The 25,097-nt window shown below is 40.3% G+C and overlaps 2 protein-coding genes across 2 annotated transcripts; both read left to right on the top strand.

Moving 5' to 3' along the window:
* The first annotated feature begins 343 nt into the window (after positions 1–343).
* On the top strand, positions 344–15,155 carry SLC7A3 (solute carrier family 7 member 3). The gene is made up of 12 exons (XM_053472635.1): positions 344–640; positions 8,612–8,992; positions 9,776–9,934; positions 10,449–10,626; positions 10,832–10,944; positions 12,083–12,305; positions 12,650–12,789; positions 13,139–13,241; positions 13,355–13,566; positions 13,674–13,840; positions 14,173–14,281; positions 14,585–15,155. The coding sequence occupies exons 2-12, from the start codon at positions 8,614–8,616 to the stop codon at positions 14,722–14,724; spliced, it is 1,923 nt and encodes a 640-aa protein (XP_053328610.1). The 5' UTR covers positions 344–640; positions 8,612–8,613; the 3' UTR covers positions 14,725–15,155.
* Positions 15,156–19,456: 4,301 nt separating this feature from the next.
* On the top strand, positions 19,457–22,907 carry LOC128502736 (serine protease 23-like). Its single transcript, XM_053472636.1, has 2 exons — positions 19,457–19,540; positions 21,711–22,907. The coding sequence occupies exon 2, from the start codon at positions 21,724–21,726 to the stop codon at positions 22,759–22,761; it is 1,038 nt and encodes a 345-aa protein (XP_053328611.1). The 5' UTR covers positions 19,457–19,540; positions 21,711–21,723; the 3' UTR covers positions 22,762–22,907.
* Positions 22,908–25,097: the final 2,190 nt, after the last annotated feature.

Genomic DNA, 25,097 nt, shown 5'->3' with positions numbered 1-25,097 from the left:
TCATTTGAATACACGATCCTCGTATCGTTAAGCGGCTGCTTCTCTTACATGTAACATTTACACACTGACTGTAACACTGGGGCTGCTGCACACGTGGAGCCACCTGACACGGTTGCGTCTATAACTTTGTTTTAAAGATGAGCAGATGTAACGCCGATCTGTGCCCGGCGCCTGTGCCCCAGAGTTCGCCGATCTGCTCTGTGCCCGACGCCTGTGCCCCAGGGTTCGCCGATCTGCTCTGTGCCCCAGTGTTTACCGAGGGTGGGTGATTGACGTGGATCAAGTTATATTTTGCATACAGAAATATTAGTTGACTTCCCAGTACAATGGATTGAGGGTCTATTTATAACTACAATAAGAAGCCAAGTGCCCCAAAGAAGCTCTAGCAGTCACTTTAACGCTATGTAAAGTCGGTGTTTGCCCCCGCACATGCCCCTGTCACCTAATCACTCTTTCCGAAACTCCCTCCACCCAGCGTTTTGCCTCTGACGTCAAAGAGCCTCCCTCCCAGCCTCGGTCACTTCGGTAATCCCTCTGCTGCCGGTTCTCTCATTTCGGTGCCAGACCTGAGCGGGAAACGAGTGGGGATCGGCGACAAAGGACATCATCCGTGCGTTGTAATCAAGCGAGACTACCGGCGGTAAGTAGCTACGTAGATAAATCGGTACAAATACCGACCAGCTGACGGTCGAAATCCCGTTAAGGAAACGTTACTGGTGGGTCTGATTTCTAAGCATCTGCTCGTTATGGTGTCGGATTATTAGTTACATCGCTGATAATTAATGTCTGTTAAAAAGTGTGATAGCCCGCACGGCAACGCAAGGGGGGTTCTTTGAAATGTATTTCAAAGGGTTTATTCATAGAGCAGCACATGGTCGCCGAGTCGGAACGTTTCGTGACTTCGTGGTAACTATGCGTTAACTTGCTGGAAGAACATATGGAGAGGCTTGATCCTCGGCAGTGTGTGATCTGGTGTGATGGCGTTTCCTCCCCAGGCTGTGTTTGGTGTGAGTCGCCCATACAGAACGATTTTAGCTCTTCTGTGTCCCCGGGACCGGCCGGCTGCTGCCTCCACGGCTTTTTTTCCCCTTCCTGTTGAATAACCAGAATGGCCTTAATGGAGATTTATGGTTCAATCCCTCCAGTCTTTGCACAGATTGCCTCCTCCTTTCCCCGAAGCCCCAATCTAACCAGAAACCGTCCAGCGTGGATCTGGTCTCATTACTGCTGTAGATGACTGAGGACATCCAATTTATCATCTGCTTCTCCAGTGGAAATGTCTGTCCCTCTTTAAATTATATTCCTGGTATAGTAATTGTAGCCCCCCCCCATATATTTAGGAGAAATAGAAGACCCCCAGTGCATCTTCAATTTTGTAAGGCGAAGATATAGATCTGATTCTAAGGAGCTGATTGTTAACCCCTTCCATGTCAGGAGTACCAGGAACCCTATACCCCAAATAGGATGTTGGAGTTAACCTGTTCAGATAGAAGCAACACCTTGGGCCTTACAAAAGAGAGTAATTATAGAAAAGTGCTCAGTGTGGAGCAGCTGCCATAGAAGAGCTCAGCAGTTGGCATTTTGCACCGGACTTGATGTTGCCTTTATCAATATGATTTTTTTTGTCTGACACTTGGTTTCTAAACACATCTTATTCCAAATTTTCTTGAAGCATCTAATACAGTGCTGCCTGAATGCCAACAGCTGCTGTATAGAGAGACGCTCGGGTATATGGCTGTAGTCCTCATAAAAGAAACAAATTATCCGCTACAGAAATGTACCAGAGTATAATAAATCCAGCAGTCAACTGAAAATTGAGAATCCATAAATTAAGAACCTGCAATCTCTTGTGTACCTTGTACTCGATGCTATGTTTGTGTGAGGACCATGGCTGAAGACAATCAAGACAGTTAGAACATTACATAGGGGTTCCATAGAAACTTCTTGTTGTGCCAAGCACTGCTTAATTATGTCTGGCAACACTTCTAACATTTAGCTATGGACATATTTCACTTACCAGAACCTGTTTTTTTTCAGTTATCGGGTCTGAAGGGAAAAATGCCATTAAAGATTAATTGTGAGGCCGAATGATGACATTTGCATTAATATATTGTTGAAAAAAAAGAAAAAATCACACAGATGTTTACAGGCTGCCAGAGAGAAGGATCCAGGTCCCCTGCAGCGCTGCGAGGAATGCTTCTCTCTGGCAGCCAGTGAACGTCTGCACGATGTGCATAGACAACTCTCCGCTCAGTCAGAGGCCCCGGAATGTGAAGCACTTCTGCAGTGGCTCCTGGTTTGGAGCGCTGGAAGGTCATGTCACGCCGGCGCTCCGTTATTTCAACCATGACGATTAGAGAGATAAGAAAAGACAAAAAAAATCACATTGCATTCTCTAATTAAATTACCATTTTTATTAAAGAATCGTATCGATAACTTGATTAAGTGCAGCCTAAATACAATAACTATGAGGGGGCAACTCTTCCAGAAGATTAGAAGAAGAAGAAAACCACCAAACATTTGTATAAATACATAATCAAGTTATTAATACTATTTTTTTTTATAAAAGCTTTGATTCAAACAGATATATTCACTCAAACTCAAAAGAATGTTTAAGTGATACAAAAAAATATGATGTAGAGAATGCAATGTGATTATTTTTTTTTTGTTCATTTTTTTTTTATTTTTTTTCTTCTCGCTCTGACCATCATGATTCAAACTGCTGGAGAAACTCACCGGATCAATGTTGAAGAATACAATCGCGTAAAAGCACAAGTAGTAAGAGTTATCACGTTGTTGAGATTAGGACTGAATGTAAGGGAAGAACAGCAGCGGCGTCAAAACAGCCACTCCTCGGAAGTCGCATTGAGTGAAATGCGAAAAAATAGTTTGACCTTATACCCACAAACACTTGGATCCAACCACGAAAGGAGTTTTCTTTAGTAATCAGCTCACTCTTGGTCAGGTTGGTGAACGTCCTCTCCTAACAGATTGAAAAACCTGTGCACTCCCTGGAAATGATGCCAAGACCTCCCAATGCACTTCATACTGCCGCAATGGTGGACAGTCATCTGGGTTTTTTTTTTATTTGAACAATGCATTTCAGGAAATAGAATGCATAAAGTTAGTGTGCCATAAAGAGGTTATAACCTGAGTGGAATACAAAAAAGAAAATGCTCTTTGATGATTATTTCATAGAGAGAATTCCAGAATGTGATAATTCCTGGGACAAGACCACTACATGTTGCCTTCGTTCCTACTTGCCCACGGCTTGCTTGAGGTTTTTTGTTTGATGGATCTGCTGAGGGATAAAGTATAAGATCATTAGGGATTTTGTTTTTTTTTATGTAATAAGTTCATTGATGGCACTTTTATCTGATAATTGAAGTATCAGTCCCCGCATGTTACCCAATCCAAGCTGCAACCAAGATTAGTTCTGCTACTTGGTTTTAATCCCTGGTGGGTCTTAGAGTCTACAAAAGTGCACTTCACTCGTTTTAACTGCTGATAATTTGATGTAATGTTTGGTTTAAAAGAATAAATAAAAAAAAAACACACAAGGAGCATGCCTGCAGGTCCACCTGAATCCTCGCCATTCCAGCATGTCTGTTTATTGTCAATCCTTCCTTTCAAGGTTCATTAACTGGCTTTACCTGGAGCTTGACCCTGTCACTTGTCACAGAGGACACGGTGACAGTCGGGCCTGTCCTGAACGGCATGCATGAATAGTATCATCTTTTTTTCTTTTTTTTCCTTTTATGTTATGCAGGCCAAGGGTATCTTGTGAAAATGTGACAGCGCAGCGTTAGAAGAAACTGATCAAATAAACAATACCCCCTTATTGTTTTAAGGTTGTGCTCCGACAATAGTCAGGATTAAGGAAAAATGGGCACATTCTAAATAATGTATATACGTTTAAATATAATATAAAAGTCAGTTTATGAATCAATTTGTGCTTTATGTTTTGATTATTGTGGTTGGTACAGAATGATGTACTTTTTTTTGGAGGGGGGGGTCCAATATTTTCCTGGGAATGCGACGCACAGGAGGGCACTGATAGGTCGTTGCCACAAAAATCCAAAGACGGGTAAATTAACTTTCCTAAATGATTAAATCTAGAAGGAAAGAATGACATTGAATACTAACGTTTATTTGCTTTACATAATAGAGTATAGCCATCTTTTATTTATATGGCACCAGCGATGTATGCAGCACGTCTTGCAGAAGGAATTACAGATTAAGATTAAACACTAAATTAGGTAAAGAGCCTATTGCGTTTGGAGTGGAGTGGTCCTTAAACACAAAACTTCAGAAAATCACTCATTTAGTGAATAAACCTCTGTTTTCTGGAAGTTCCCTGACGTCTCATCCTGTCTCTTATCACTGAAGATCATGTTGCCATGGATACTGGACTTGGCCTGTGGATCTGCTTTTTAATTTATTTTTACATTTCTGTTTGAGCTCTTTCTTATCGCTAAGTAGGTTTAGCTACATGGTGCGTTAATTGAGAGCCGTATCTTTCTACTGAGGGAATTATTAAGGAGCAGAGTATGTTATTCCTCGGGAATCATTTTTGGGGAATACATTTAAACATTTACTATTTAGCTGTGTCCATGCTGTAATGTTAAAATACTCGTATCGAAGGACACATTATCCGTTCAATTTTAGATTTACAACTTTTAAATTACAAAACACCTTGGTATTCATGAAGTGAAATCATTTTTATGATCTAAATATGTCAATGGTTTGATATGGAATAAAAGTTTCCATTTTTTTTAACCATATAGGATCTTGTTTTTCCGGTCGGTTCTTCCCCCTCATTAGAGTAATGTGGCTAATTGCCTCTGCCTGGAGTTGCCGTTTGGAACAACTACCAGGGATTCTTGTCATTCACTAACTTCAGCAGATGCAAATGCCTCGAACTGGAGGAAACTGGATTTGTACGATTCCCCCCCGCTGTGCTCTCCACAAATAGCTTTATCTCCCTGACTCCGCAGGGCAGTAGCAGGGGTTACCAAAAAAGGCGCCAACCATCCTAAAGTGCGAACACTTCAGGGGGTAAAGGGAATCCCATGTATTACGGAGCACACGCTTGTTACACATTTACAAATTAATGTTCAGCGTTTTGGCTTCCAAATTTTTATACCAAACAGCTAATGTAACAGTTTTGCAGAACTGCAGAATTCGAGCCGCTGACCAAGTATTCTTTTCTCAGGAGTCAGGGAAGTGGCCTGAGGTTCACAAGATCTGAATAAGATATAAATATATATATATTTATATTATTTTAATAATTCGTCTTGCAGAACTGTAATACCGGTGGTAATGTTATCCAGCGTTCCACTTGTTTAAATATAATGCTGCAAATATACAGGATACTTATTTGTTGTTTTTAGTTTTCTAATGCCTAAAAACACGGTTTCCCAAACAAAATGTTTCCCTTTGCAGTTTAGGAGCACACTTGTTATATATATTGCTTTCAAACATTTGTATAGCATTTATTAAATGTTGCCTTGGGGCAACGGAAAACATTATAGTTGACCCCACCTGCATACTGCTGTCCCAGTCTCAGAATAGGTACGCTTTACAGGTTTGTGCTGGAGAAGTCTACATGCCACAAATTCATGAAGTTTAACGTACGTACAATATAGAAGCCGGATGGAGGGTTTAAGTAGCTTTTGTAGGCGTCTGGGGAGAGGGGTATCTGCAGAGTTTGTAATAAACTTATATATATATATATATATATATATATATACACATACATACATACATACATACATACATGTGTGTGTATATATATGTATGTATGTATGTGTTTATATAAATGTGTATATAATATATATCTATATATATATATATATATATATATACACACACCGTATTGGCCCGAATATAGGCCGCACTTTTTTCCCCCACTTTAAGTCTTTAAAGTGGGGGTGCGGCCTATATTCGGGGTCTAGCGCCCGACACCCGGGACATGCAGTCCCGGGCGCCGGGCAGGCAGCGGGGTTAGGATACAGATCTCCCGCAGTGGTGCAGGGGACCTGTATCCTACTGTCTGATACGCTCAGACAGCCTCCCCTGCCAGCACTTCTCACGGGGGGTGCCGGCACGGGAGGTTGTCTAAGCGTCCGCACGATACATTTTACCACCACCCCTCCCCGACTTACCAGGGAAGACTCCCGGGTGTCTTGCGGGGCTGGCGGAAGACATCTACGCAATACGGTGAGTGCCGGCACCGGGAGTTCTATACGCGATTTGCATAGATGTCCCCCTCCGGCCCCGCAAGACACCCGGGAGTCTGCTCTGGTAAGTCGGGGGGGGGGAGGACAGAGTGGCAGCGTATCTCGGGGGGGGAGGGCAGAGTGGCAGCGTATCTCGGGGGGGGGAGTACAGAGTGGCAGCATATCTCGGGGGGGAGGACAGAGTGGCAGCATATCTCGGGGGGGGCACAGTGGCAGCATGTTTTTTTGGTGCTTTTTTTAAAGAAAAAAACTTTTTCTTTAAAAAAGCACCAAACTTTTAGGGTGCGGCCTATATAAGGGGGCGGCCTATATCCGAGCCAATACGGTACATATATATAATTTGCATTTATTCCTGGGATTTCCCAAGTGCTGTGTTCTGCTTTTTATAAAAAAAAATGTACCATCATATTTTAGAATACGTATGTTGGCCTTATATAAAGAAGCCATATCTTCAATACGCACCCGGTATTCGCATTCGCCATGATACATGGTTATGTCTAAAGAGCAATGTTTAATGCAAAGTAGTGCAAAACCATGGTTACTATGTATGATCTTTATCATCATCACAACAGAAGCCACTTGCCTTTTTCATGTCTCTGTGGTTTATTGCTGATGTGGGCAGTCTGGTTCCCTCTTTTGGAGCAACCGGTAATTGAGTTTAAAAAACCAAGAAGTCTACAGAGCATCATTTTCCAGTTAGTTGGACCGGCAGCTATAAAATTGTAGTGCACCTAAGACCATTTTCAGAGCACTTTCTTCTACATATAATATCGAAAATAAATGTTTGTTCTAAAGTTTGTTTCCTGAGCAAGTCATCCATAAATTTGCAATTTTCAAATATGCAATGTACTGACGGCAGCTGGTATAACGTGCCCCCGGCAGCAGTGTAGTAGGCACATAAATGATGACACTTATTACTGTTTCTTGTCAACAAGATATGATCAGCCAGAATGGTACTGCTGCTTCTATTTCGATGAAAGCGAGAGAAAACAAATATGTTTGGGAATCTACTGCTGTTTGCCTCCGCCAAGAGCAACGTGCATGCGTTATCCAGAAGATGGACTGTCAGCAGGGCGCCAAGCACCTTACTTAGGCAGCATTTTTGTTTCTAAAAGTTTATTAAGAATTTTCAGAAGTATAATGAATGAAAAGAAAGCCTTACCTGCTAGGACAGTCAAGGCAAAATGGAAAAACCTGCTTGGTCACCTAGCCGCAGCCCCCCCCCCCCGGCAGGTGACTAAGTACTAGACCCGTGTCCTATATCTCTGCCTTTAACTCACAAATGACCGTCTTCACTGTTTGCTAAAGAATATAAGGGTTTTGGGGAAAATGAGTTTGTGGCTTGGGTAGCTGGACAGTCTCTACCAGACTGGTAGCCACCAATAAACCAAACCCTGCATGAATGAAGGACGTCAATGAGGCAAAATATGTTGCTCAACTGATGCCCGTCCCTTTCAATTCAGCTCGTCCCTTTTAATGTTCTCGCATGTGACATTTTAATTCGGTCAGGAGGTCTGGTGCAGGCTATCTGCAGCATGGAAGTTGGGCTTTGTGTCTTGGTTAATATGGCCATGTGTTCAGGCATCTGGTTTTCTTAATTTCCAACGTTTGCAAATGCAGTTAAGAAGGAACGACAAGAGGAGCAAACCTGAATTTGATGTCAAACCGTCCAGGAGTAAAGTCGCCTTCCTAACAGATCCCTTTGCTACGATACAGAAGGAAACCATAAGCAAAGCAATGTATGACACATGACATCATAGTGCAGCTTTATGGTGAAAATTTTAAATTCAGATCCCTGTGCCCCCCCATCTCTCTTCAGAATTTCTAGAGAAATAGGTTTTGTGTTTACAAATGGTCATTTTTTATAATATTTCATGTTTCCCCTTTCCTTTTAATGGTTACAAATCTAAAGCTAAAAATTAGGAAAAATGTTGGCCATCTCTTAGGTGATATGGATTGTCTGACCTGCACACTCTGACATAAAATTAATATCCAGCATTGCAAAGCCACCATAAATTATTTTATTGATTGCTGGCAGCTGGCATATTATCGTATGAGCCGATATTTTCAGCGGGGGAATTGCTTTCTGTTTTACGATGAATATCCAGAGCTCTTGACAGAACACAGATCACTGGTGATTACTGTCAGAAACTAAAAATGAGCTTTCTTGCTTCCAAAATTTACAGACTAAACGTATCTTCTTACAGTATCTATACACTCTACATTGTATGGCTCATTATGGCACAGATGGGCCCTACTTTTGGTAGTTATGTTTTTTAGACCCGTATTACGGTAATGTTGTGTCAACCAACACAGCGTCTGCGTGTGAGAAGCATTATTAATCTACTTTCTTTCATTTGTTTCTGTAGAAATGGGCAAGGTAACTCAGAATAGAGTGGCAACATTTGGAAAGAAATTAATCCGCAGGAGAGTTGTGGACCTTAGCAATGAAGAGACGTGCTTTGCTCGTTGTCTGACCACGTTGGACCTTATTGCCCTGGGAGTTGGCAGCACTCTGGGGGCCGGGGTTTATGTCCTGGCTGGAGAAGTTGCGAAGGATAAGGCCGGTCCCTCCATTGTCATCTGCTTCCTCGCTGCTGCCCTTTCCTCGGTACTGGCTGGATTATGTTATGCAGAGTTTGGGGCAAGAGTCCCCAAGACCGGTTCTGCTTACCTCTACAGCTATGTTACTGTAGGAGAGATATGGGCCTTCACCACCGGATGGAACCTCATCCTTTCGTATGTGTTGGGTAAGTTTTATTATCTGACACTCTGTCCTCCCATTGTACATGGGGATTTGGAGTTATAAAGTGTTATTTTATGTGATTACACAGCCCGCTGTGTTTAGATCTCCACAGTGACCTTTACATACTGAAATAATACTGCGATAGTATAAAATATAGTGTTCCTGTGTTGAGAGGGATTAATCATGCTAAGCTCACTGAAATCAGACAGATATTTTGCTTTAAGAAGTCGAGAAACCATACATTCTTGATAACTTAGTAAATCCTGCCAATAGCTGAGCCACCCTGTTTTACAAGATATATTGCGCAACTCGGCTTTGTCTTAACATGGGTCTTTGGTGACTCACAAGCTGTGATCTCCAGACATAAGTGCAGTGGGTGTTCACTGTATATGTATGTATGTATGTATGACCGTTTGTACACAAACACCCATGTTCCCACGTAACTTGGAGTCTAGGTACTTACTGCTACCCGAGACTACCTGTACCATGTCTCATTGTATCTTCTCCATTTGGTGAGGAGGTGTAAAGGAGTGTGTGGCATGGTTTCCTGGTTAAAAGCAGTTTTGTGTTCAATAAAAGTTACAGCTTAGTATTTGGTCAGTAAAAGAGCAATAATTTATTGGCAAAACAGTTTCTTGAAAATAATAATAATATTATAATTATATTTTATTTATATAGCGCCAACAATTTACGCAGCGCTTAATATAACACTAATGGTAGCATTATTGATGTAAGCATTTCTCCTGTTCATGCCAATGTCTACCCTGTCCTTTCTGTGCTTTTTCAGGTACCGCGAGTGTAGCAAGGGCTTGGAGCTCCACGTTTGATAATATAATTGGCAATCACATCTCCATTTTCTTCAAAGAAAAAATATCGATTAAAGTCGAGAACGTTTTGGCCGATTACCCAGATTTTTTTGCTCTACTTCTAGTTCTTCTGCTCACAGGTGCGTCCTTAGCCCGCGACTGTATTTTTTTTTTACGCTGCCATATTGTACGTATATCTGCCTTTTTCTGTGTTTGAATTCTCCGGTTGGCTGTTAGTGCTGAACTATACACCGGCTGGATATATTGTAAATTGCTTCTTCAGCAATAAATAACGAGAAAGAATAGCCTCATTAGGCTAATGACTGTTTGTTTTTCCCATGCGCTAGATTTCAGGTCAGTAATCCTAATTATAAGAACGCTATAAAAAAATGAGGCAGTCGGCACTGAAGGCAAGTGTTTATATTTTCAGTGGCCTTTTTATTTCTGGCACTGTTGGCATTTGGGAAAGTGGCCAAGTGTAACACTTTACAATTTACAGTCTTTTTCTCACTGTAGCTTCTCAAAGCTTAAAAGCAAAGTGGAACATGTCTTTTAAGGTTGCACGACATTATTGAGATATTTTATATTTATTTTAGTTTTTTGATTTTATTAGTTTATAACAGATATTCTGCATGTCTTTCCCTCCCCCGGCAGCTCTTCTAGCGTTTGGTGTGAGCGAGTCTGCTCTGGTCAATAAAATCTTCACTGCGATTAATCTGCTGGTCTTGGGTTTTGTTATCCTGGCTGGATTTGTGAAAGGCGACATTAAGAACTGGAGCCTCACAAAGGAAGACTTTCTGAATGCCACAGACACATCAAACAACTCTGACAGGTAGGTGTACACGATCTGGCGATACTCTCATAACATTGCAATATGTCAAAAACTGGCACTTTTCCATTCAAATTATATTTGTGATAACATGTATCGATCACAACATTTTATAACTGATGTGGAAACAAGTACAGCTGGATACGTCTGTGTTTTGTAATTTTTTCTATTTTTTTGTAATGTTTTCTTTCTTTTGATTGTTTTCCAGTTTAGAAAGTTTTGGCTCTGGGGGCTTCTCGCCGTTTGGGTTCAGTGGAATTGTTTCTGGAGCTGCTGCCTGCTTTTACGCGTTTGTGGGATTTGATTGTATTGCTACAACGGGTAGGTGTGCATCCTCCGCTACATCTCGATATTATGAATATACTCCACATATATAGCTTTTTTGGATGCTACTGGGCGCTTTGTAGAACACTCATCCCCCCAAAGGACAGTACACAACAAGTGGGCAGACATTAAATAGTTAAATGCATAATACACACAGTTAAGGTAAAAAAATAAAATGACAGGTTAGCCCTTCCACATATAGGTAACATACATTTTACCCTTAAACAAGCAACTTAAAATGTTAGATGAACTGGGGAAGAAACTTGCACATCTCTTATACATTTGCCTCTTAGGCTTCATGTTCTTCATTCTTTATGTATTTAGTAGAGGTGTGTGTGTGGCCGTGTGCGTGTGTGCGTGCGTGTGGCCGTGTGTGTGTGTCCAGTCTGTTGTAAACTTTTTTTTATGATGAACGACTTGTTCTACAATTGTTACTTTTTACCATTCTCTGTTTACCATATGAGATACGCAAGACCCCATTTGCGTTGGAAGGACATTTTTGCATCGTCTGCCGTTATCTTTTAAGTCATTTACATTTATAAATACTGTATTTTACCAATACATACAAACACAGCCACCCAAACCAGGCCATATAAAAAGATGAAAACTCTACTTGTCACGTACCAAAAACAATATCAATGGTGTTTTATGGCTTTATGCCACATTTATATATTAAAAATCTATCACTGCATTGCCAAATAGTATTGTTTTTAGTAAATTATTAAGCCAGCAATGTGTAGCGGGTACATCGTGTGTACTGTAAGATCTGATGTCAAGTGCGAGAACAATAATAGAACTCATAAAGGTCCAGAATGTCGGAACAGTCTGCGATTTATAGACTATATTTTGCAATGCAGTATTTAGCATCAGTAGGACGCTGCAGAGCTGCCCACCCTTTCAAGCCGACATTGGGTCTTTTAGATGCAGACCAATTAGTTGTTTAGGGCTAAAGTAATTATGAAATACTAGTAAGTGTGCTTTTTATGGATTATAAAAAATAAATAAAATCTAAATGCTGCCTCTTTATTCATACTCTTATTACTGTAAATACATATTTTGCATGTTTAATGTAGATATTCTTAATGGGATTTTGTTCTTGCAATTTACCTAAATATGAATTATCTATACATTACAGGAGAAGAGGCCAAAAATCCCCAGCGTTCAATACCTATTGGTATCATCGTTTCGCTCCTTGTGTGTTTTGTGGCGTACTTTGGCGTATCTGCAGCGCTCACTCTGATGATGCCGTATTACCTGTTGAACAAAGAAAGCCCTCTTCCTGAAGCCTTTAAACATGTGGGCTGGGAACCTGCCCGCTACGTTGTAGCCATTGGGTCCCTTTGTGCCCTTTCTACCAGGTATATACTGTTTCTTGGTTGGAAAGGTAGCTTTGCACCTGCTTTTTCCATGAATGTTGATCATGATCTATTGCTGTTTTAAATACCCATTAGGCAATAGCAGAGACCAATACACCCAAGACCATGTCTGATCAGAAATACAAACTGTGATTAATTTGAAATGTATTCTTATATTCGCCCTCATGAAACCATTGATGGAATCTATAGTTTGAAATCTTTCATAAGTTTCCATCAGTGATGATGTATTGGGATAATATATATATATATATATATATATATATATATATATGCAGAGTATGTTTCATTGTGGCTGCTGTCTCATTACCTTATTGCTCTCTCTGCAGTCTACTGGGATCCATGTTTCCAATGCCCCGAGTGATTTATGCTATGGCTGAGGACGGTTTGCTCTTTAAGTTTCTTGCAAGCGTGAACAAGAGGACCAAGACCCCGCTGATTGCCACCATTGTTTCGGGGATCGTTTCAGGTGAGGATCTATAGAATTATCACTACAAACACCAATGAATAAAAGTCATTTGTGTGTAGAGCTTCCACAAACTATGAAATGGTTATCCTTTTTGTTGCTCTTTCTTCCCCCATGGAGGTTTAAGGTAGTTCTTGCTGCTTTCTATGTGACATTTGGTTTCTAGATAGTTCCTAGGTTATATAGTAAGTATCCTAATTGTTTCGCAATGCTGGCCAAATCTTATTTATAAACTACATCACCATTTTCAGTACGTAACAACTGCCATGGCACTAATAATAATAATCTGTACCAGCTAACTGCCAAGTGATGTGAACTATTCATTCATATAGAAACCATTCTTTCTTTGCAGCTATCATGGCCTTTCTCTTTGAGCTGAACGTTCTGGTGGAGTTAATGTCTATTGGTACTTTACTTGCATACACTCTTGTGGCAGCGTGTGTGGTTATTCTAAGGTGAGCATTACATTTGGTGTCCTCGGTTTCAGTTTTGATGCTAAAGGCTTAATTTGTCCTTTTGATATACAAAATTCAGGAGCCTTGGTTTATACTATCTATTCTTTAACCAGATACCAACCTGATCAATTGGGTTCTCCATCCAAGAACACGGAAATGGTGAGGCTAAGTGAATTTGAAGCCGAAAAATTGTCAGGTGATCTTAAGGACCCTTCAACTACAGAGAGAGAAGAACCATTCCATATTAGACATCTTCTGGTGCCAAGCCGTAGCTACCCCACTCGGATGTCTGGACGTATTGTATATGGCAGTGTTTCTGTGATATGTAAGTGTCCGTCATCTGTGGGGTAAATGGGGATTTAAATATACGTTTTGCCTCATCTGGGGGTGTTTGTTGACTTTTAACAATACTCTTGTATGTCTTTTTTTTAGCAATTATATTTGTGGTCTTATGTCTCATCCTGGCCCTGAAGCTAGAGGACCTTCTCAGTGGCAACGCACTCTGGATATCGCTGTGTGTCATCTTGTCTGTGTTAAGTGTCGCGATAACCCTGGTGATCTGGAGACAGCCTGAAAGCAGCGCTCGTTTATCTTTCAAAGTGAGTTTAGCCCATGCATCCCGTTCTCATGACTTGACATCTGAAAGTTAAAATATTACGCTGGTAACGTTTCTTCAGCATTACATTCTAGAATGCAGAATATAATAAATAAATATTATAAATAAATACTGCTTCAAATATTTGCTTGCTGAATGTGAGATATCGCAAGAGGCAAAACTATAATTGAAATCAATTTGGACAACGACCAAGGCAATCTTGTATGACAGTGAACTCTATGCTCCAGGTCCTTCCAGTATTCACTAAAACACTAAATGATAGATTTAAATTTGGTGCAGTTTATACAACAGTTGTTGGCTTGTGTTTTACTGCAGGTACCCGCTCTCCCTTTGTTGCCTGTCTTCAGTGTATTTGTCAACATTTATTTCATGATGCAACTGGAAGCTGGAACCTGGGCACGATTCGGGGTGTGGATGGCCATAGGTAAATTTGATTTTTAAACAGAATAGCCCTAGACTGATGCACAATAACAAGGTATAGACTTTCTTTGGAATCAATACAGAATGTATTCGTCAAATCATAAATTCTGTAAAACTGATCCTCTGAAAGCACCGTTGCCTGTTAACCCTATAGGTGACTTTGAAAGTCTAAGAGACACCAAAAGCCACCTTTCAAAATGTTCATTGGTATTTATTGAAATACTATATAACCATCATTTGTATTTAACCTGAGTGTTATCCAAGTTCCTCTACTTTTGGATCATCATAGATTTTCTCTGTTTCGTAGGGTTTCTGATCTACTTCTTCTATGGTATTCGCAATAGCGTGGAGGAAAGGGGATCCGCAGGAAATGACAATAAAGTGGATAAGAACCCCAACACTTTCCTCAGCCCTGACTCCAAAGACCCTTCAGCAACCTTTGTCTGATGACCAAGCATCTAGCTCTGAATAACTGGAAAACGACAAAATGTGCACATTGAACAGAAGCCAAGCGAGGCAATGAGGAATATAAGGAAAGGAGATGGGTTACAGGATTAAATCACTTCCGGCCTTTTTTAAAAATGTATTTATTTTTTTAAAATCTGATGGTTTATCATGTTGCGGTTCTTCTCCCCTAAGTTTACAGTTTAGTCATTGGATCCTTTCAGTGCTCGGAATGAATGCCTGGGTATTTTTAATGTATTTATCAGTGGGTATTGTTGCTGCTGGAATTAAAATGCAATTGTGTAAGGAGCAGTAATTTCAGGATTACAATGAATAGTGATTTAGGAAATGTTCCTATTTTAGGTGCCAAAAATAGCAAACTATCTCTGTATTAGGAAACCGTTTTACTGTTGGGTTTACCAGTCATGGCATTGTGATCTGTCTGTGAACTTGAGAAACTCTCATAAATGTCCATTTTTTCAGTTTACAATTTACAATAAAAGGGGAATCACAACGCTAAGGAGAGAAAAGCCCAGGATTGGCAAAATGAAGGGTAAAACAAAAGGATAATTTAAAGTTATATGAAGTTACTTTTGTGCAGTTACCAAGAGCATCTGAATGTTGCGTGTAAATATTGTGTGTTTAGTTTAGAAGAAAGTAGTGTCGCATATGGACAGGGAGTGCATTTCATGCCATTTAAAATTTGGCCCTACTGTAATTTTAATTTTGAGAGTATAGAGGACAGGTTTGTGAATACAGAAAGCTGACACTCTGGCCATACAAACACATACCACCACCCCCCCCCTAAAAAAATTAAATGCCCAAGGCTACAGCTGTCATTTTGAATTACCATGAATAACTATACTATATGTGTGTTTTTTTGTTTTTTTTTTTATATTACACTTGTAAGACATGAAGTGCTCTTTTTAAATCCATATGTGACTGACTGCTCATGCCATTCCACCCTTCTATACATTCACTCCTTTCTCCTCATTGTCATCCAATTTCTTTCCATGTGTTATCCATTTCCATGTGTTATCTATTTCCCGGTGTCTATCCTTGTAGCTTTATAGTTGTGTTATTTATGGTAGCCATCCCCCAAGGCCAACCTCTAACAGGCACCTCTGTTCTGGGTGCTGTGACATGCCACCTATGTACAGACCGACACGTAACAAACCTTCCCAACAAATCTGCCATTGGTAATGAGAAACCGAGGCTCCCCTAGGCCTTGTTTGGAATATGTGAGTTCACCTGAGTGTAAACGAGAAGTATAAACTTTTCAACTAATCACTCCAAATGCATGGCTTTTCTTAGTTTCATATGTATTCTGTATTATCCAAGTGTCCAAGAGGCTTGGAGGACAAAAAATGTTACGTTTTTGTGTTGTGACATGGTGAATCTGTTCTTCTAACATCATTTGCCCAGAAACTCCTTAGAAGAAACTTGAATGCAGACTGGGTAGTTTGAACATTTGCTGTTACTTTGGCAGATTATGGAATGTGTGAAATGCCACACATTAATATGCTTAAAGAGACACATTACCGTATTTCCCCAAGTATAAGAAGCACCTTAATTTTGGGGGCCGAAATTAAAAAAAAAAAAAATTACATAAAGTTATTGTACTGGCTGCCTGGGCATGCTATGAGTGTGATTGATGTTAGCTGCTACTAATTGTTAGCAATCACACTCCTATCATGCTCAGGCAGCCAGTACATGCATATCACTTTCAGCCTCCCTGTGCCCCCTACACACGAATCCATGATAACACGCACATTCATTCATTTACTCCCCTACCTTACCTGAACTGCAGATCTTCTGCTGCTGAGCGGAGTCATGTGATGCGATGTGCATTCACATGACTCCACTGGGTTCCTGTGCAGCTGCGATGGATCAAGAGACGCTGCTGAGCAACACAGGTAAGCAGCAGGTCCCCTTTCCGGTCCCCTTTTTAGTAAAAGAAAAATAAAATAAAAAAAATCTACCACCACTGTATTAGACCCCAAATTTTTCAAAAAAAAAGGTGCGTCTTATACATGGGGAAATATGGTAATAAATAAAATTCACATTAATAAACCCCATGGGGTTTTAAGTCTAATTTATGGGTAGGATAATCTGGATGCATATAGCAACATTTGATACATGTTACATAAAGTTTACATAATGTGTAATGTGGGTCTTTAATAGTGCACTTATCTCAAGTGTCCGTAAGATTAACGTATATGCTCCTATGATGTATTTAATTCCTGTACCGATCGTACCAGTATATATATTTATATAGATGTTCGGCTTTTAAATTTGATGTTAGTTTTTAGACTGTATATTTAGGAGCAATATCTGTATTTCTGTGTTGCTTTTGTACAATAAATTTTTGTAAATAACTTTAATATAGTATCTTTTTTTAATCAATGTATGTTTTATAGTATAAATGCTAGCCAAAATGTTTGGTTTTTAATGCACTGGCATACTAAAATCATATGCTAGGTAGAGTATAAATGTGCCAAGGAGGACAAATGCATATACCATGGTGTATATAATAGGCTAGATTTGAATTTCGTTCTAGTAAAAAAAACTAAAAAGTTTAAAAATATAGAAATAAAAATTAAGTTTCATTTGCCCCTTTGAGCGCGAGTGCTGGCTCTGGGAAAGCAGGCGGCAGGGATCAAGTAGCCAATCGGTGACAAAAATAGTTTTTTTCCCACCATTTCAAAAATTTCAGATTAACCTGCTCACACTGTACTTTAATCCCTTCATGACAACTGATATGCTATGCACGTCATGAGGTTAAGGGAGCACAGAAAGCGATAAATGATTGATTTCTTCGCTCAGCTGGTGTTTCTGCAATGCCTTGACAGCGGGGCATTCAGCAACACACAAAAATAGGGCCCCCATTCCAGAGGTCTAGGTATTGCAGCCACTACCAAAAACACAATAAAAGTGATGTCACCATAATATTATAAAGGGAGACCATCCAGTTAAGAAGAAATTGTCAAAACATTTTTTAAAATTGAGCAAGTTCTCAAATTGGGGCTGTATCTTCCCAAAAATCCTGGCATGGAAAGAGTTAAAACATCAGCATTTGAAATGCCCTGGGGGTGTCTCGATTCAAAAATAAATAAATTTATGATTTGATAGGGTAAACTGAATTGGTGGCAAATATGTCCCAAATAGGACATGGTGGCAGAAGGACCAGATGCCAAAGTTCCAAGTTAAATGCGCACTACCCAAATGTGGCATTTTACCTCCCAAACAACCTGACAAACCTATGCATGGGTGGTATCTGTTCCACTTGAGTTTCTTATCTTGAGGAAGTGCACATTTTGTATCAGACATTTGTTTGATAAGCTCTTTTAGGGGTGCCCCGAATAATTTGTCTTTCAAAAGGCAAGCTCACATAAGGATGCCTTGGATGCTGAATCCGCAGTCCAGGATCTTAGCCACAGAGCCCTTCTAGCTACCGATGAAATACCCATATTACAGGCAGATACAAAGGAGGAGAACCTCAAGTTATCTGACATAAAGATGATGAGCAATTTTAAATTCCTAATAAGGTGTAGTATATCTTTATCCGTATCCTCTGGGAGGCAATCTTCCAGCGCTTGTATCCAACAGCCTTGAGCTCTAGCCACTGCCGACCCTGGAAGCGACTCTTTGCACTGAAAACCTGCATATTGAAACAAACGACTGCATGATGTTTTAGCTCATTTATCCGTGGGATCTTTTAGTCCAGCAACTTCCCCAATTGGAATAGTGGTCTTCTCGGACAATTAAGGAATTTGAGCATCCACTTGAATACTTGCTTAAAATGTTTTGGACATTTTTCCATTCACGCTGTATGAAATCTGTTAATTTGGGCAAAACTGGAAAACCTTTATTCTGAAAGGGGTTTGTGGTTCTCCACTTTCATGGACTTTAATCCTTGAGAGGGAAAACCAGCTTCCTCATCAGATTCTTCACTTGATGAACAGCTACCTGAAGATCAGAAGATGTTCCGAGGTGCCATCTTCAGCTATACTATAGTCCCCTCCAGACAGACTCAGGGCTCTGGGGGGACCATACTATAGCTTCCAGGACTCCTTGTTCTTTACGCGGAAGATGGATGGAAGCGATAGTATGGTCTCACCAGAGCCCTGAGTCTGTCTGGGATTACATGAAGAGAAAGAAGTAATTGAGGCTGCCTAAATCCGCAGAAGAACTGTGGTCAGTCCTTCAAGATATTTGAAACGACTTACCTGCAGAGTACCTTAAACTGTATGGAAATGTACTTAGAAAATTGATGTCATTTTGAAGCCATAGGGTGGTCACATGAAATAATGATTTGATTTAGATTTTTCTTCAGTTCACTCACATTTAGTTAAACTATAAAAATAAAATATTAGCATGTTGATTTTTGAAAGCATTATTATACAGAATTTCTTTCATACCTGCCTAAAACTTTGCACAGTATACATATAAATGCACACACACACACACATTATAACAAGGAGTCCTGGAAGTCTTGTTAGCGAAAAACATATTTAGACTCCTGACACTGTAAGACACCTGTTGCCCCCTTGAAAGAATTTCCTAATTCCGACAATGCCAGGTGACATTTTATAGGTGAATACAGTCTTTCTCTAACATACCCCCCTTCAGTGTGCAGCATTCCATTTCATGCAAGAGCTTGTCGGAGACGCTTCATCCACTCCCCCCCCTCTTTAAACACAGGCTGCCGGAAGGTGTGCGCAGGGAGTGTTAAGTGACACAGCAGGCACTTGCGGAAAGCAAGTGGAAGCAGCTTTCACTAGCAGAAAACTCCACGTTAGAAAACTCCTAAGCTTAGGTAAGCTTGACTTGTGAAATCATGTTTGAAGAAACTCTGCCAACGTTAAGGTGGGGAATAGGTTAGGGGACTTGGTGCTTTACTTCAGCTTAAAATCAGATGAGATTACGAGAATCTAGTGTAGTCACAGGCTTTTTGGGGAGTCAGGATTTTAGAAGGTCATAGTCAAGATGTGCTACCTTAAAGTTGGTAATTGACCATTGACTGACGGGGGATCCGGTATAGTAATAATAATAATAAAAATTCAATTCAGTATTTAAGTGAACACGTAAGTACCCAAAAGCCTTACTTTCTCAACAGCAAATGTAAGTGTAAAAAAAAAACCAGCAGTTCATTGGTAGGCACTATGCTTCAGATGGAAATGCAGGAAGCCTCAGTTGTCCACACTAAGGACATAACCAGCTGACAGTGAGTGCATGCATTGCTTGGTAAAGCAACGTGAGGGCTGAGTAGGCACTAAATAAAACAGAGAAGGGAGAATTTCTGAAGACATCCTTAAAGGTTATGTAGTCACTGTAGCCATTTATCGAGCGGACATAAGATACCATGCACTTAGTTTTGCATTGTTACAGAACTTTTGTTTAGCAGATATAAACGATGACATAACTGTAAACGTCACAACACAGTGACACAATAGTCTCCAATGAGCTCCCAAACAAACTGTTGTAATCTCACTGCATTTCTATAAACAAAAATGGAAATAAGATAAATTGTTGCGGAATGGATCGCTTCTATCTGATTGTAGAGCTGCAAAAAACAAGAGGTCTTAAAAACAAGTAAGTGGTTTACATAATAAGTGCAGAATGTTTGACTTACTAAAATTCGAATTGATCTTTGAGCAAAAGACAATCTCAGCGCCGTATTCTTAAAAGTGATGTTCCACTTACTTTGCTGAATTTAACCCCCTTGTAACAAATTGAAGCAATTGAAACATCATTGCTTCACTCAATTCTTCCAGTTTTTCATGGGGGGGGGTCACCAAAAACCCCCCTATACATTGAAGCTTTGTGGCTTCAAAGTGATGTTTTCAGCCTAACACATCTCCTGCGCATGCACGCTATACTCACAGTCAGCTCCAAGAGATAAACTACCTTAATATGCATTCTTTCTTGGTGAGGCTCCACGGGGCAGCGCACCATCCTCTTAACTGTCCTAAAATATGGTACATGTAGTAGTTTTTCAAATTGTAATCGCCTTTTTATTTTTTCATTAACACAAAGCACGAGCAGACATTATTCAGAATGTGCCAAGAAGAGAGGAACAGGCGAGTTAAATGGAAAGATAAAACAGTAGAAATTGCTAGGATCATAAAACTGGTCAAAGCTGCAAAATTATTATTTTGTGTAATCTGAATGTAACGATATACTAGTTACTAAAACTACAATTCCGAGAAAGGTTAAATGCATGTACGCTGTAAAGAAAGCTGGCTAGGATATTTGTTCAGGGTAATTCTGTCTGTTTTCTGGGGGCTGGGATGACTTTGGGACCATTGTTGGTTCACAAACGTGTCATTGTCTGTAGGAATCCAGAGAGAATCCACATTCTACTTTACAAAAGGTGTCTGTGAAACAAGTATTCAGGATGAATACAGAAGGTGAGGGAGAGGCAAATATAAACTGGAGCCTACGGCGGGAACCCATAACATTTTAAATCTAAGAATTCCTCCTTTAGCTTAGAAGGAAATACTGATTCAACAACATACTGAGAAATTATGTTCTCTACTATAACTTAGTAGGTGATACATCTTTAGGTGAGGCTCCATAACAGTTGATAGCACTAGAATCTCTCTCTAGTAATTGAGCAAGTTGGGACCACAACTGGAAACATTTAGTGGAGAAACCCACTATGTAAAAAGGCATTTCCAATGTCCTTCACAATACTAAACTAGTGTCTGATCCTAAGTTTTATGAAAAATAAAAAAAACAATTGTGCTATATCTGATGTATTGAGTGCCAGGCAATAAAAAGCAATGCAGATGTTAATGAGAGCCACAGGCACAAGCGTTTTGGCCAAGTGATGCAAGGCAAGCATTATGTGTTATAACTGTGTGTATGTGTGTGTGTGTGTGTGTGTGTGTGTGTGTGTGTGTGTGTGTAGGGTGGGGGTCTTTCAAGTTGCACTTTACGATGACAGCTAAGTGTTTACTCTCTGATCTTCATTTTTTCTGCAGTCATATTAATAAGATGGTCCCTGGGGTCTTGTACCTCGCATTCATTTCCTGGGTACTTAAGTCTGTGACATCTTCATACATCACAACCCCAGAAGTGATCCCTCAAATGACACTCTCTTTAACGCCATCACATTTCACAGCCCTTGGCACTCCGGAGTTGAGCACAGTTTGCACAGAGGAATGTGTCCAAGGAGATTATCTGGCAGAGCAAGGTGATCAAATGGACTACGAGACCACATTTCCCAACGGGAGCCGCACACTCACTACACTGACCATACACGTGCAGAGTGGTGGTAACAGGCTGTTGGAAAATAAAAAACGCTCTTTAAGATCTCGTAGGCAAATCTATGGTCCAGATGTTCGATTTTCTATCCGCAGCCGTAGATTCTTGAGAGATGTCCCTTTTGCGGCAGCTGTGCGTGTGTCCACAGGCTGCACTGGAGTGCTGGTAACTGAACGCCACGTCTTAACGGCTGCCCACTGCATCCACGATGGACAAGACTATGTACAAGGTGCACGCAAACTGCGCGTTGGTTTTTTGCACCCAGGACGGCGTCCCTCTTTGCGTTGGGTGCGTGTCAAAAGCACTCGAATTCCCAGTGGCTGGATAGGGGCTCCAGCAGAACTCAGCATGGATTATGATTACGCTCTTTTGGAACTCCGCCGGGCCCAGTCACAGCTTCCCATGAAAATTGCAGCATCACCACCAGTGCAGGAGTTGGCTGGTGGACGGGTGCATTTCTCAGGCTTTGACAGCGATCGCCCGGGAGAACTGGTTTACCGCTCATGTCGAGTGAAGCAGCAGACAGCGCACCTGCTTTATCAACACTGTGACGCACGCCCAGGTGCCAGTGGCTCAGGTGTCTATGGTCGGCTGAGGCATAACGGTCGGTGGGAGAGGAAGGTGATTGGGATATTCTCAGGACACCAATGGGTGGAAGTGTCTGGTGAGCCAAAGGACTATAATGTAGCAGTCCGGCTAACACCCCTAAAGCATGCACAGATCTGCTACTGGATCCGTGAAGCCAACTACAGCTGCAGATATGAATGATGGGAACAAATGACTCAACAAAATACCTCATCACAAAGAAGGTTATACACCAAATGACACATCTTGAACACAGGAATGTAAAATGATTCTTTTAAGCCTTTAGTTACCTGTAAGTTGTAGTTGGCAGTATTTTTGAGTTAAATTGCAGGAACTTAATGGGGCAGTCGAGTTATTATCTCATCTTCCTCCTCCTTTTGGGTACACAGAAAAAACCCCCCAATGGTAGCCCTACAAAGAAGCTGCTGGCAGTGTACTTCATCACACTTGAAGACAACATTGATTGGTATTCCAACATTATTTTAAGCAGTCACATGCTGCGATAGTTATTGTTAAAAGTAAACATTAACTAAATTAATAAAAACTACTTGAATGAACAAAAATTCAATAAGTTTGTAGAATTATAGAATTCATTTTAAGTTTCAGTTAATGATTTGTGCGCATACTTTTATTTACTCACTTAAAATGTATGGGGTACAGACTGAAGCAGGATTTAGGACCACTGAATATTTACCACTTAGACTACCTGTCCAGTGTATCCAACCATAGCAATCACGTTGGGTCCTTATGCCAAGTGAGGAAGGGGGCCATCAGCACCTTTCATCTTTTTATTTAGTTTAGCAAGTTAAATATTAATTGTTAAATATTTCTAAAATGTCTTAATGTATTTGATAAATTATAATTGTATTGACTTTTGACTTCAGAGGTCGACAAATTTTATTTGGATCTAGGAGCCGGTCAAAAAATTCAGGAGCCAACTTTTTTTTCCCTTCACTAATGTTTTTATTTTAATTTATTTACCCCTGTCTGCAGTGAAATTATATGTATTCTCGTTTGAGCAGGGCCCGCCTCACCTGTTGTCTCTGTTAGTCAATTTGTTATGTTACATACTACTTGTTATGTCCTGTCTACCCATTGTACAGCGCTACGGAATTTGATGGCGCTATATAAAACAATACATAAATAATAATAATAATGTATTGGGGCAATACAACATAAAATACAGCTTTATTCAATGCTGCACCACTGTACAGTACTGCAGTTAAACTGTGCATGACTACGGCTAACTATTTAGCTATTATAACTATTATTCTTACACACACCAACACCATACAGTAACAGACACATGCTAATGTCTTATGCTAACAAATAATAACACACTAACATTCTACAGTCATATATACACACACTAACACAATGTACACTATTTGCTGATATACACACTCATGCTAATGCCATACCGCAACATACACTCCACCACACACATATATATCTAAATACACACTCTAACACTATGCACACTGCTGGAAAGCAAAGGCTGCAGGATTTATGATGGCAGCCCTGGTAAGCTTTTACCCCCTTGTTCCCCAAAACCCTAGCTGCCAGGAACTTTTTTTATTCCCCATGGCAACCTGGTGCCCAGGGTTAGTTGAACCTTGTTCAACTAACCCTGGGCACCAGGTTGCCATGGGTTGCCACCACCCTATTTCGAATACATTGGTTTTTAAAGGTCCTTAAGAGGCACCTGTTGAACCAGACCTGTAGTTCCAGGGCTCCGGACTTTCAAGGCTGGGGTTAATCTGTTGATCTGTTAATTATTGAATGACAATTAGGCATTCCCTGAAAAATTATGGATGGCGAGGCCAGACTGATCAGATTATCTTGTATTTCTCTCCTGGGCTCATACACTTGTGAGTCACGTTAATTTTATTGGTAATTTGATTACTTTTATATTGATTCTATTCAAACTAGTTTTCTTAAAAACATTAATTTACTGATTACAGTTATCTATGAAAAATAACCGATTCATTGGTGAAAATAATAAATCAGATTTTGATTTGGTTTGAGAGTTATGATGTACTGAAGTCTTATTGCCCACTGAGATTAATGAACCTTGTGTGCCTTTATTTCACTTTGGTGCTGGTTTCACTGGGTGTTTGTGAAGTTTTACATTCAGAGCTGTGTCACAATGTCACTGTGTTTTTGGATAATAAAAAGAGTGGTGACTGAGTCAGTTTGGCCACATAGATTACAGTGTGCCTTGGCTTTTATTGAGAGGGGTCTGTGTGCGTGTCGGTTTGAATGAGAGTTGCATTTGTCAGTTAGGGTAAGAATGGTGTTTGCACGCTTGCTCAGCTGGCAAGCGAGTGAGAGTGTGAAGGTTTGACTGCAATAATGGCAAGTGCTCGCGGTGGTAGTTGTGGTGCTTGAGAGTATCAGCGGAGTCAGAGCATGGGAAAGAGTTGAGGTATGTAGTGTGTGCCAGACAAAAAAAATAAAATAAAAATAAGCATTACACTCATTTTTCACTCCATTGTCTAGTAAGGCCGACGAATATT

This window comes from Spea bombifrons, chromosome 8 (genome assembly GCF_027358695.1).
Source record: "Spea bombifrons isolate aSpeBom1 chromosome 8, aSpeBom1.2.pri, whole genome shotgun sequence".
Taxonomy (NCBI): Eukaryota; Metazoa; Chordata; class Amphibia; order Anura; family Pelobatidae; genus Spea; species Spea bombifrons.
Note: the sequence above shows the minus strand (reverse complement) of the source record. Positions and strands in the feature narration are given on the sequence as shown.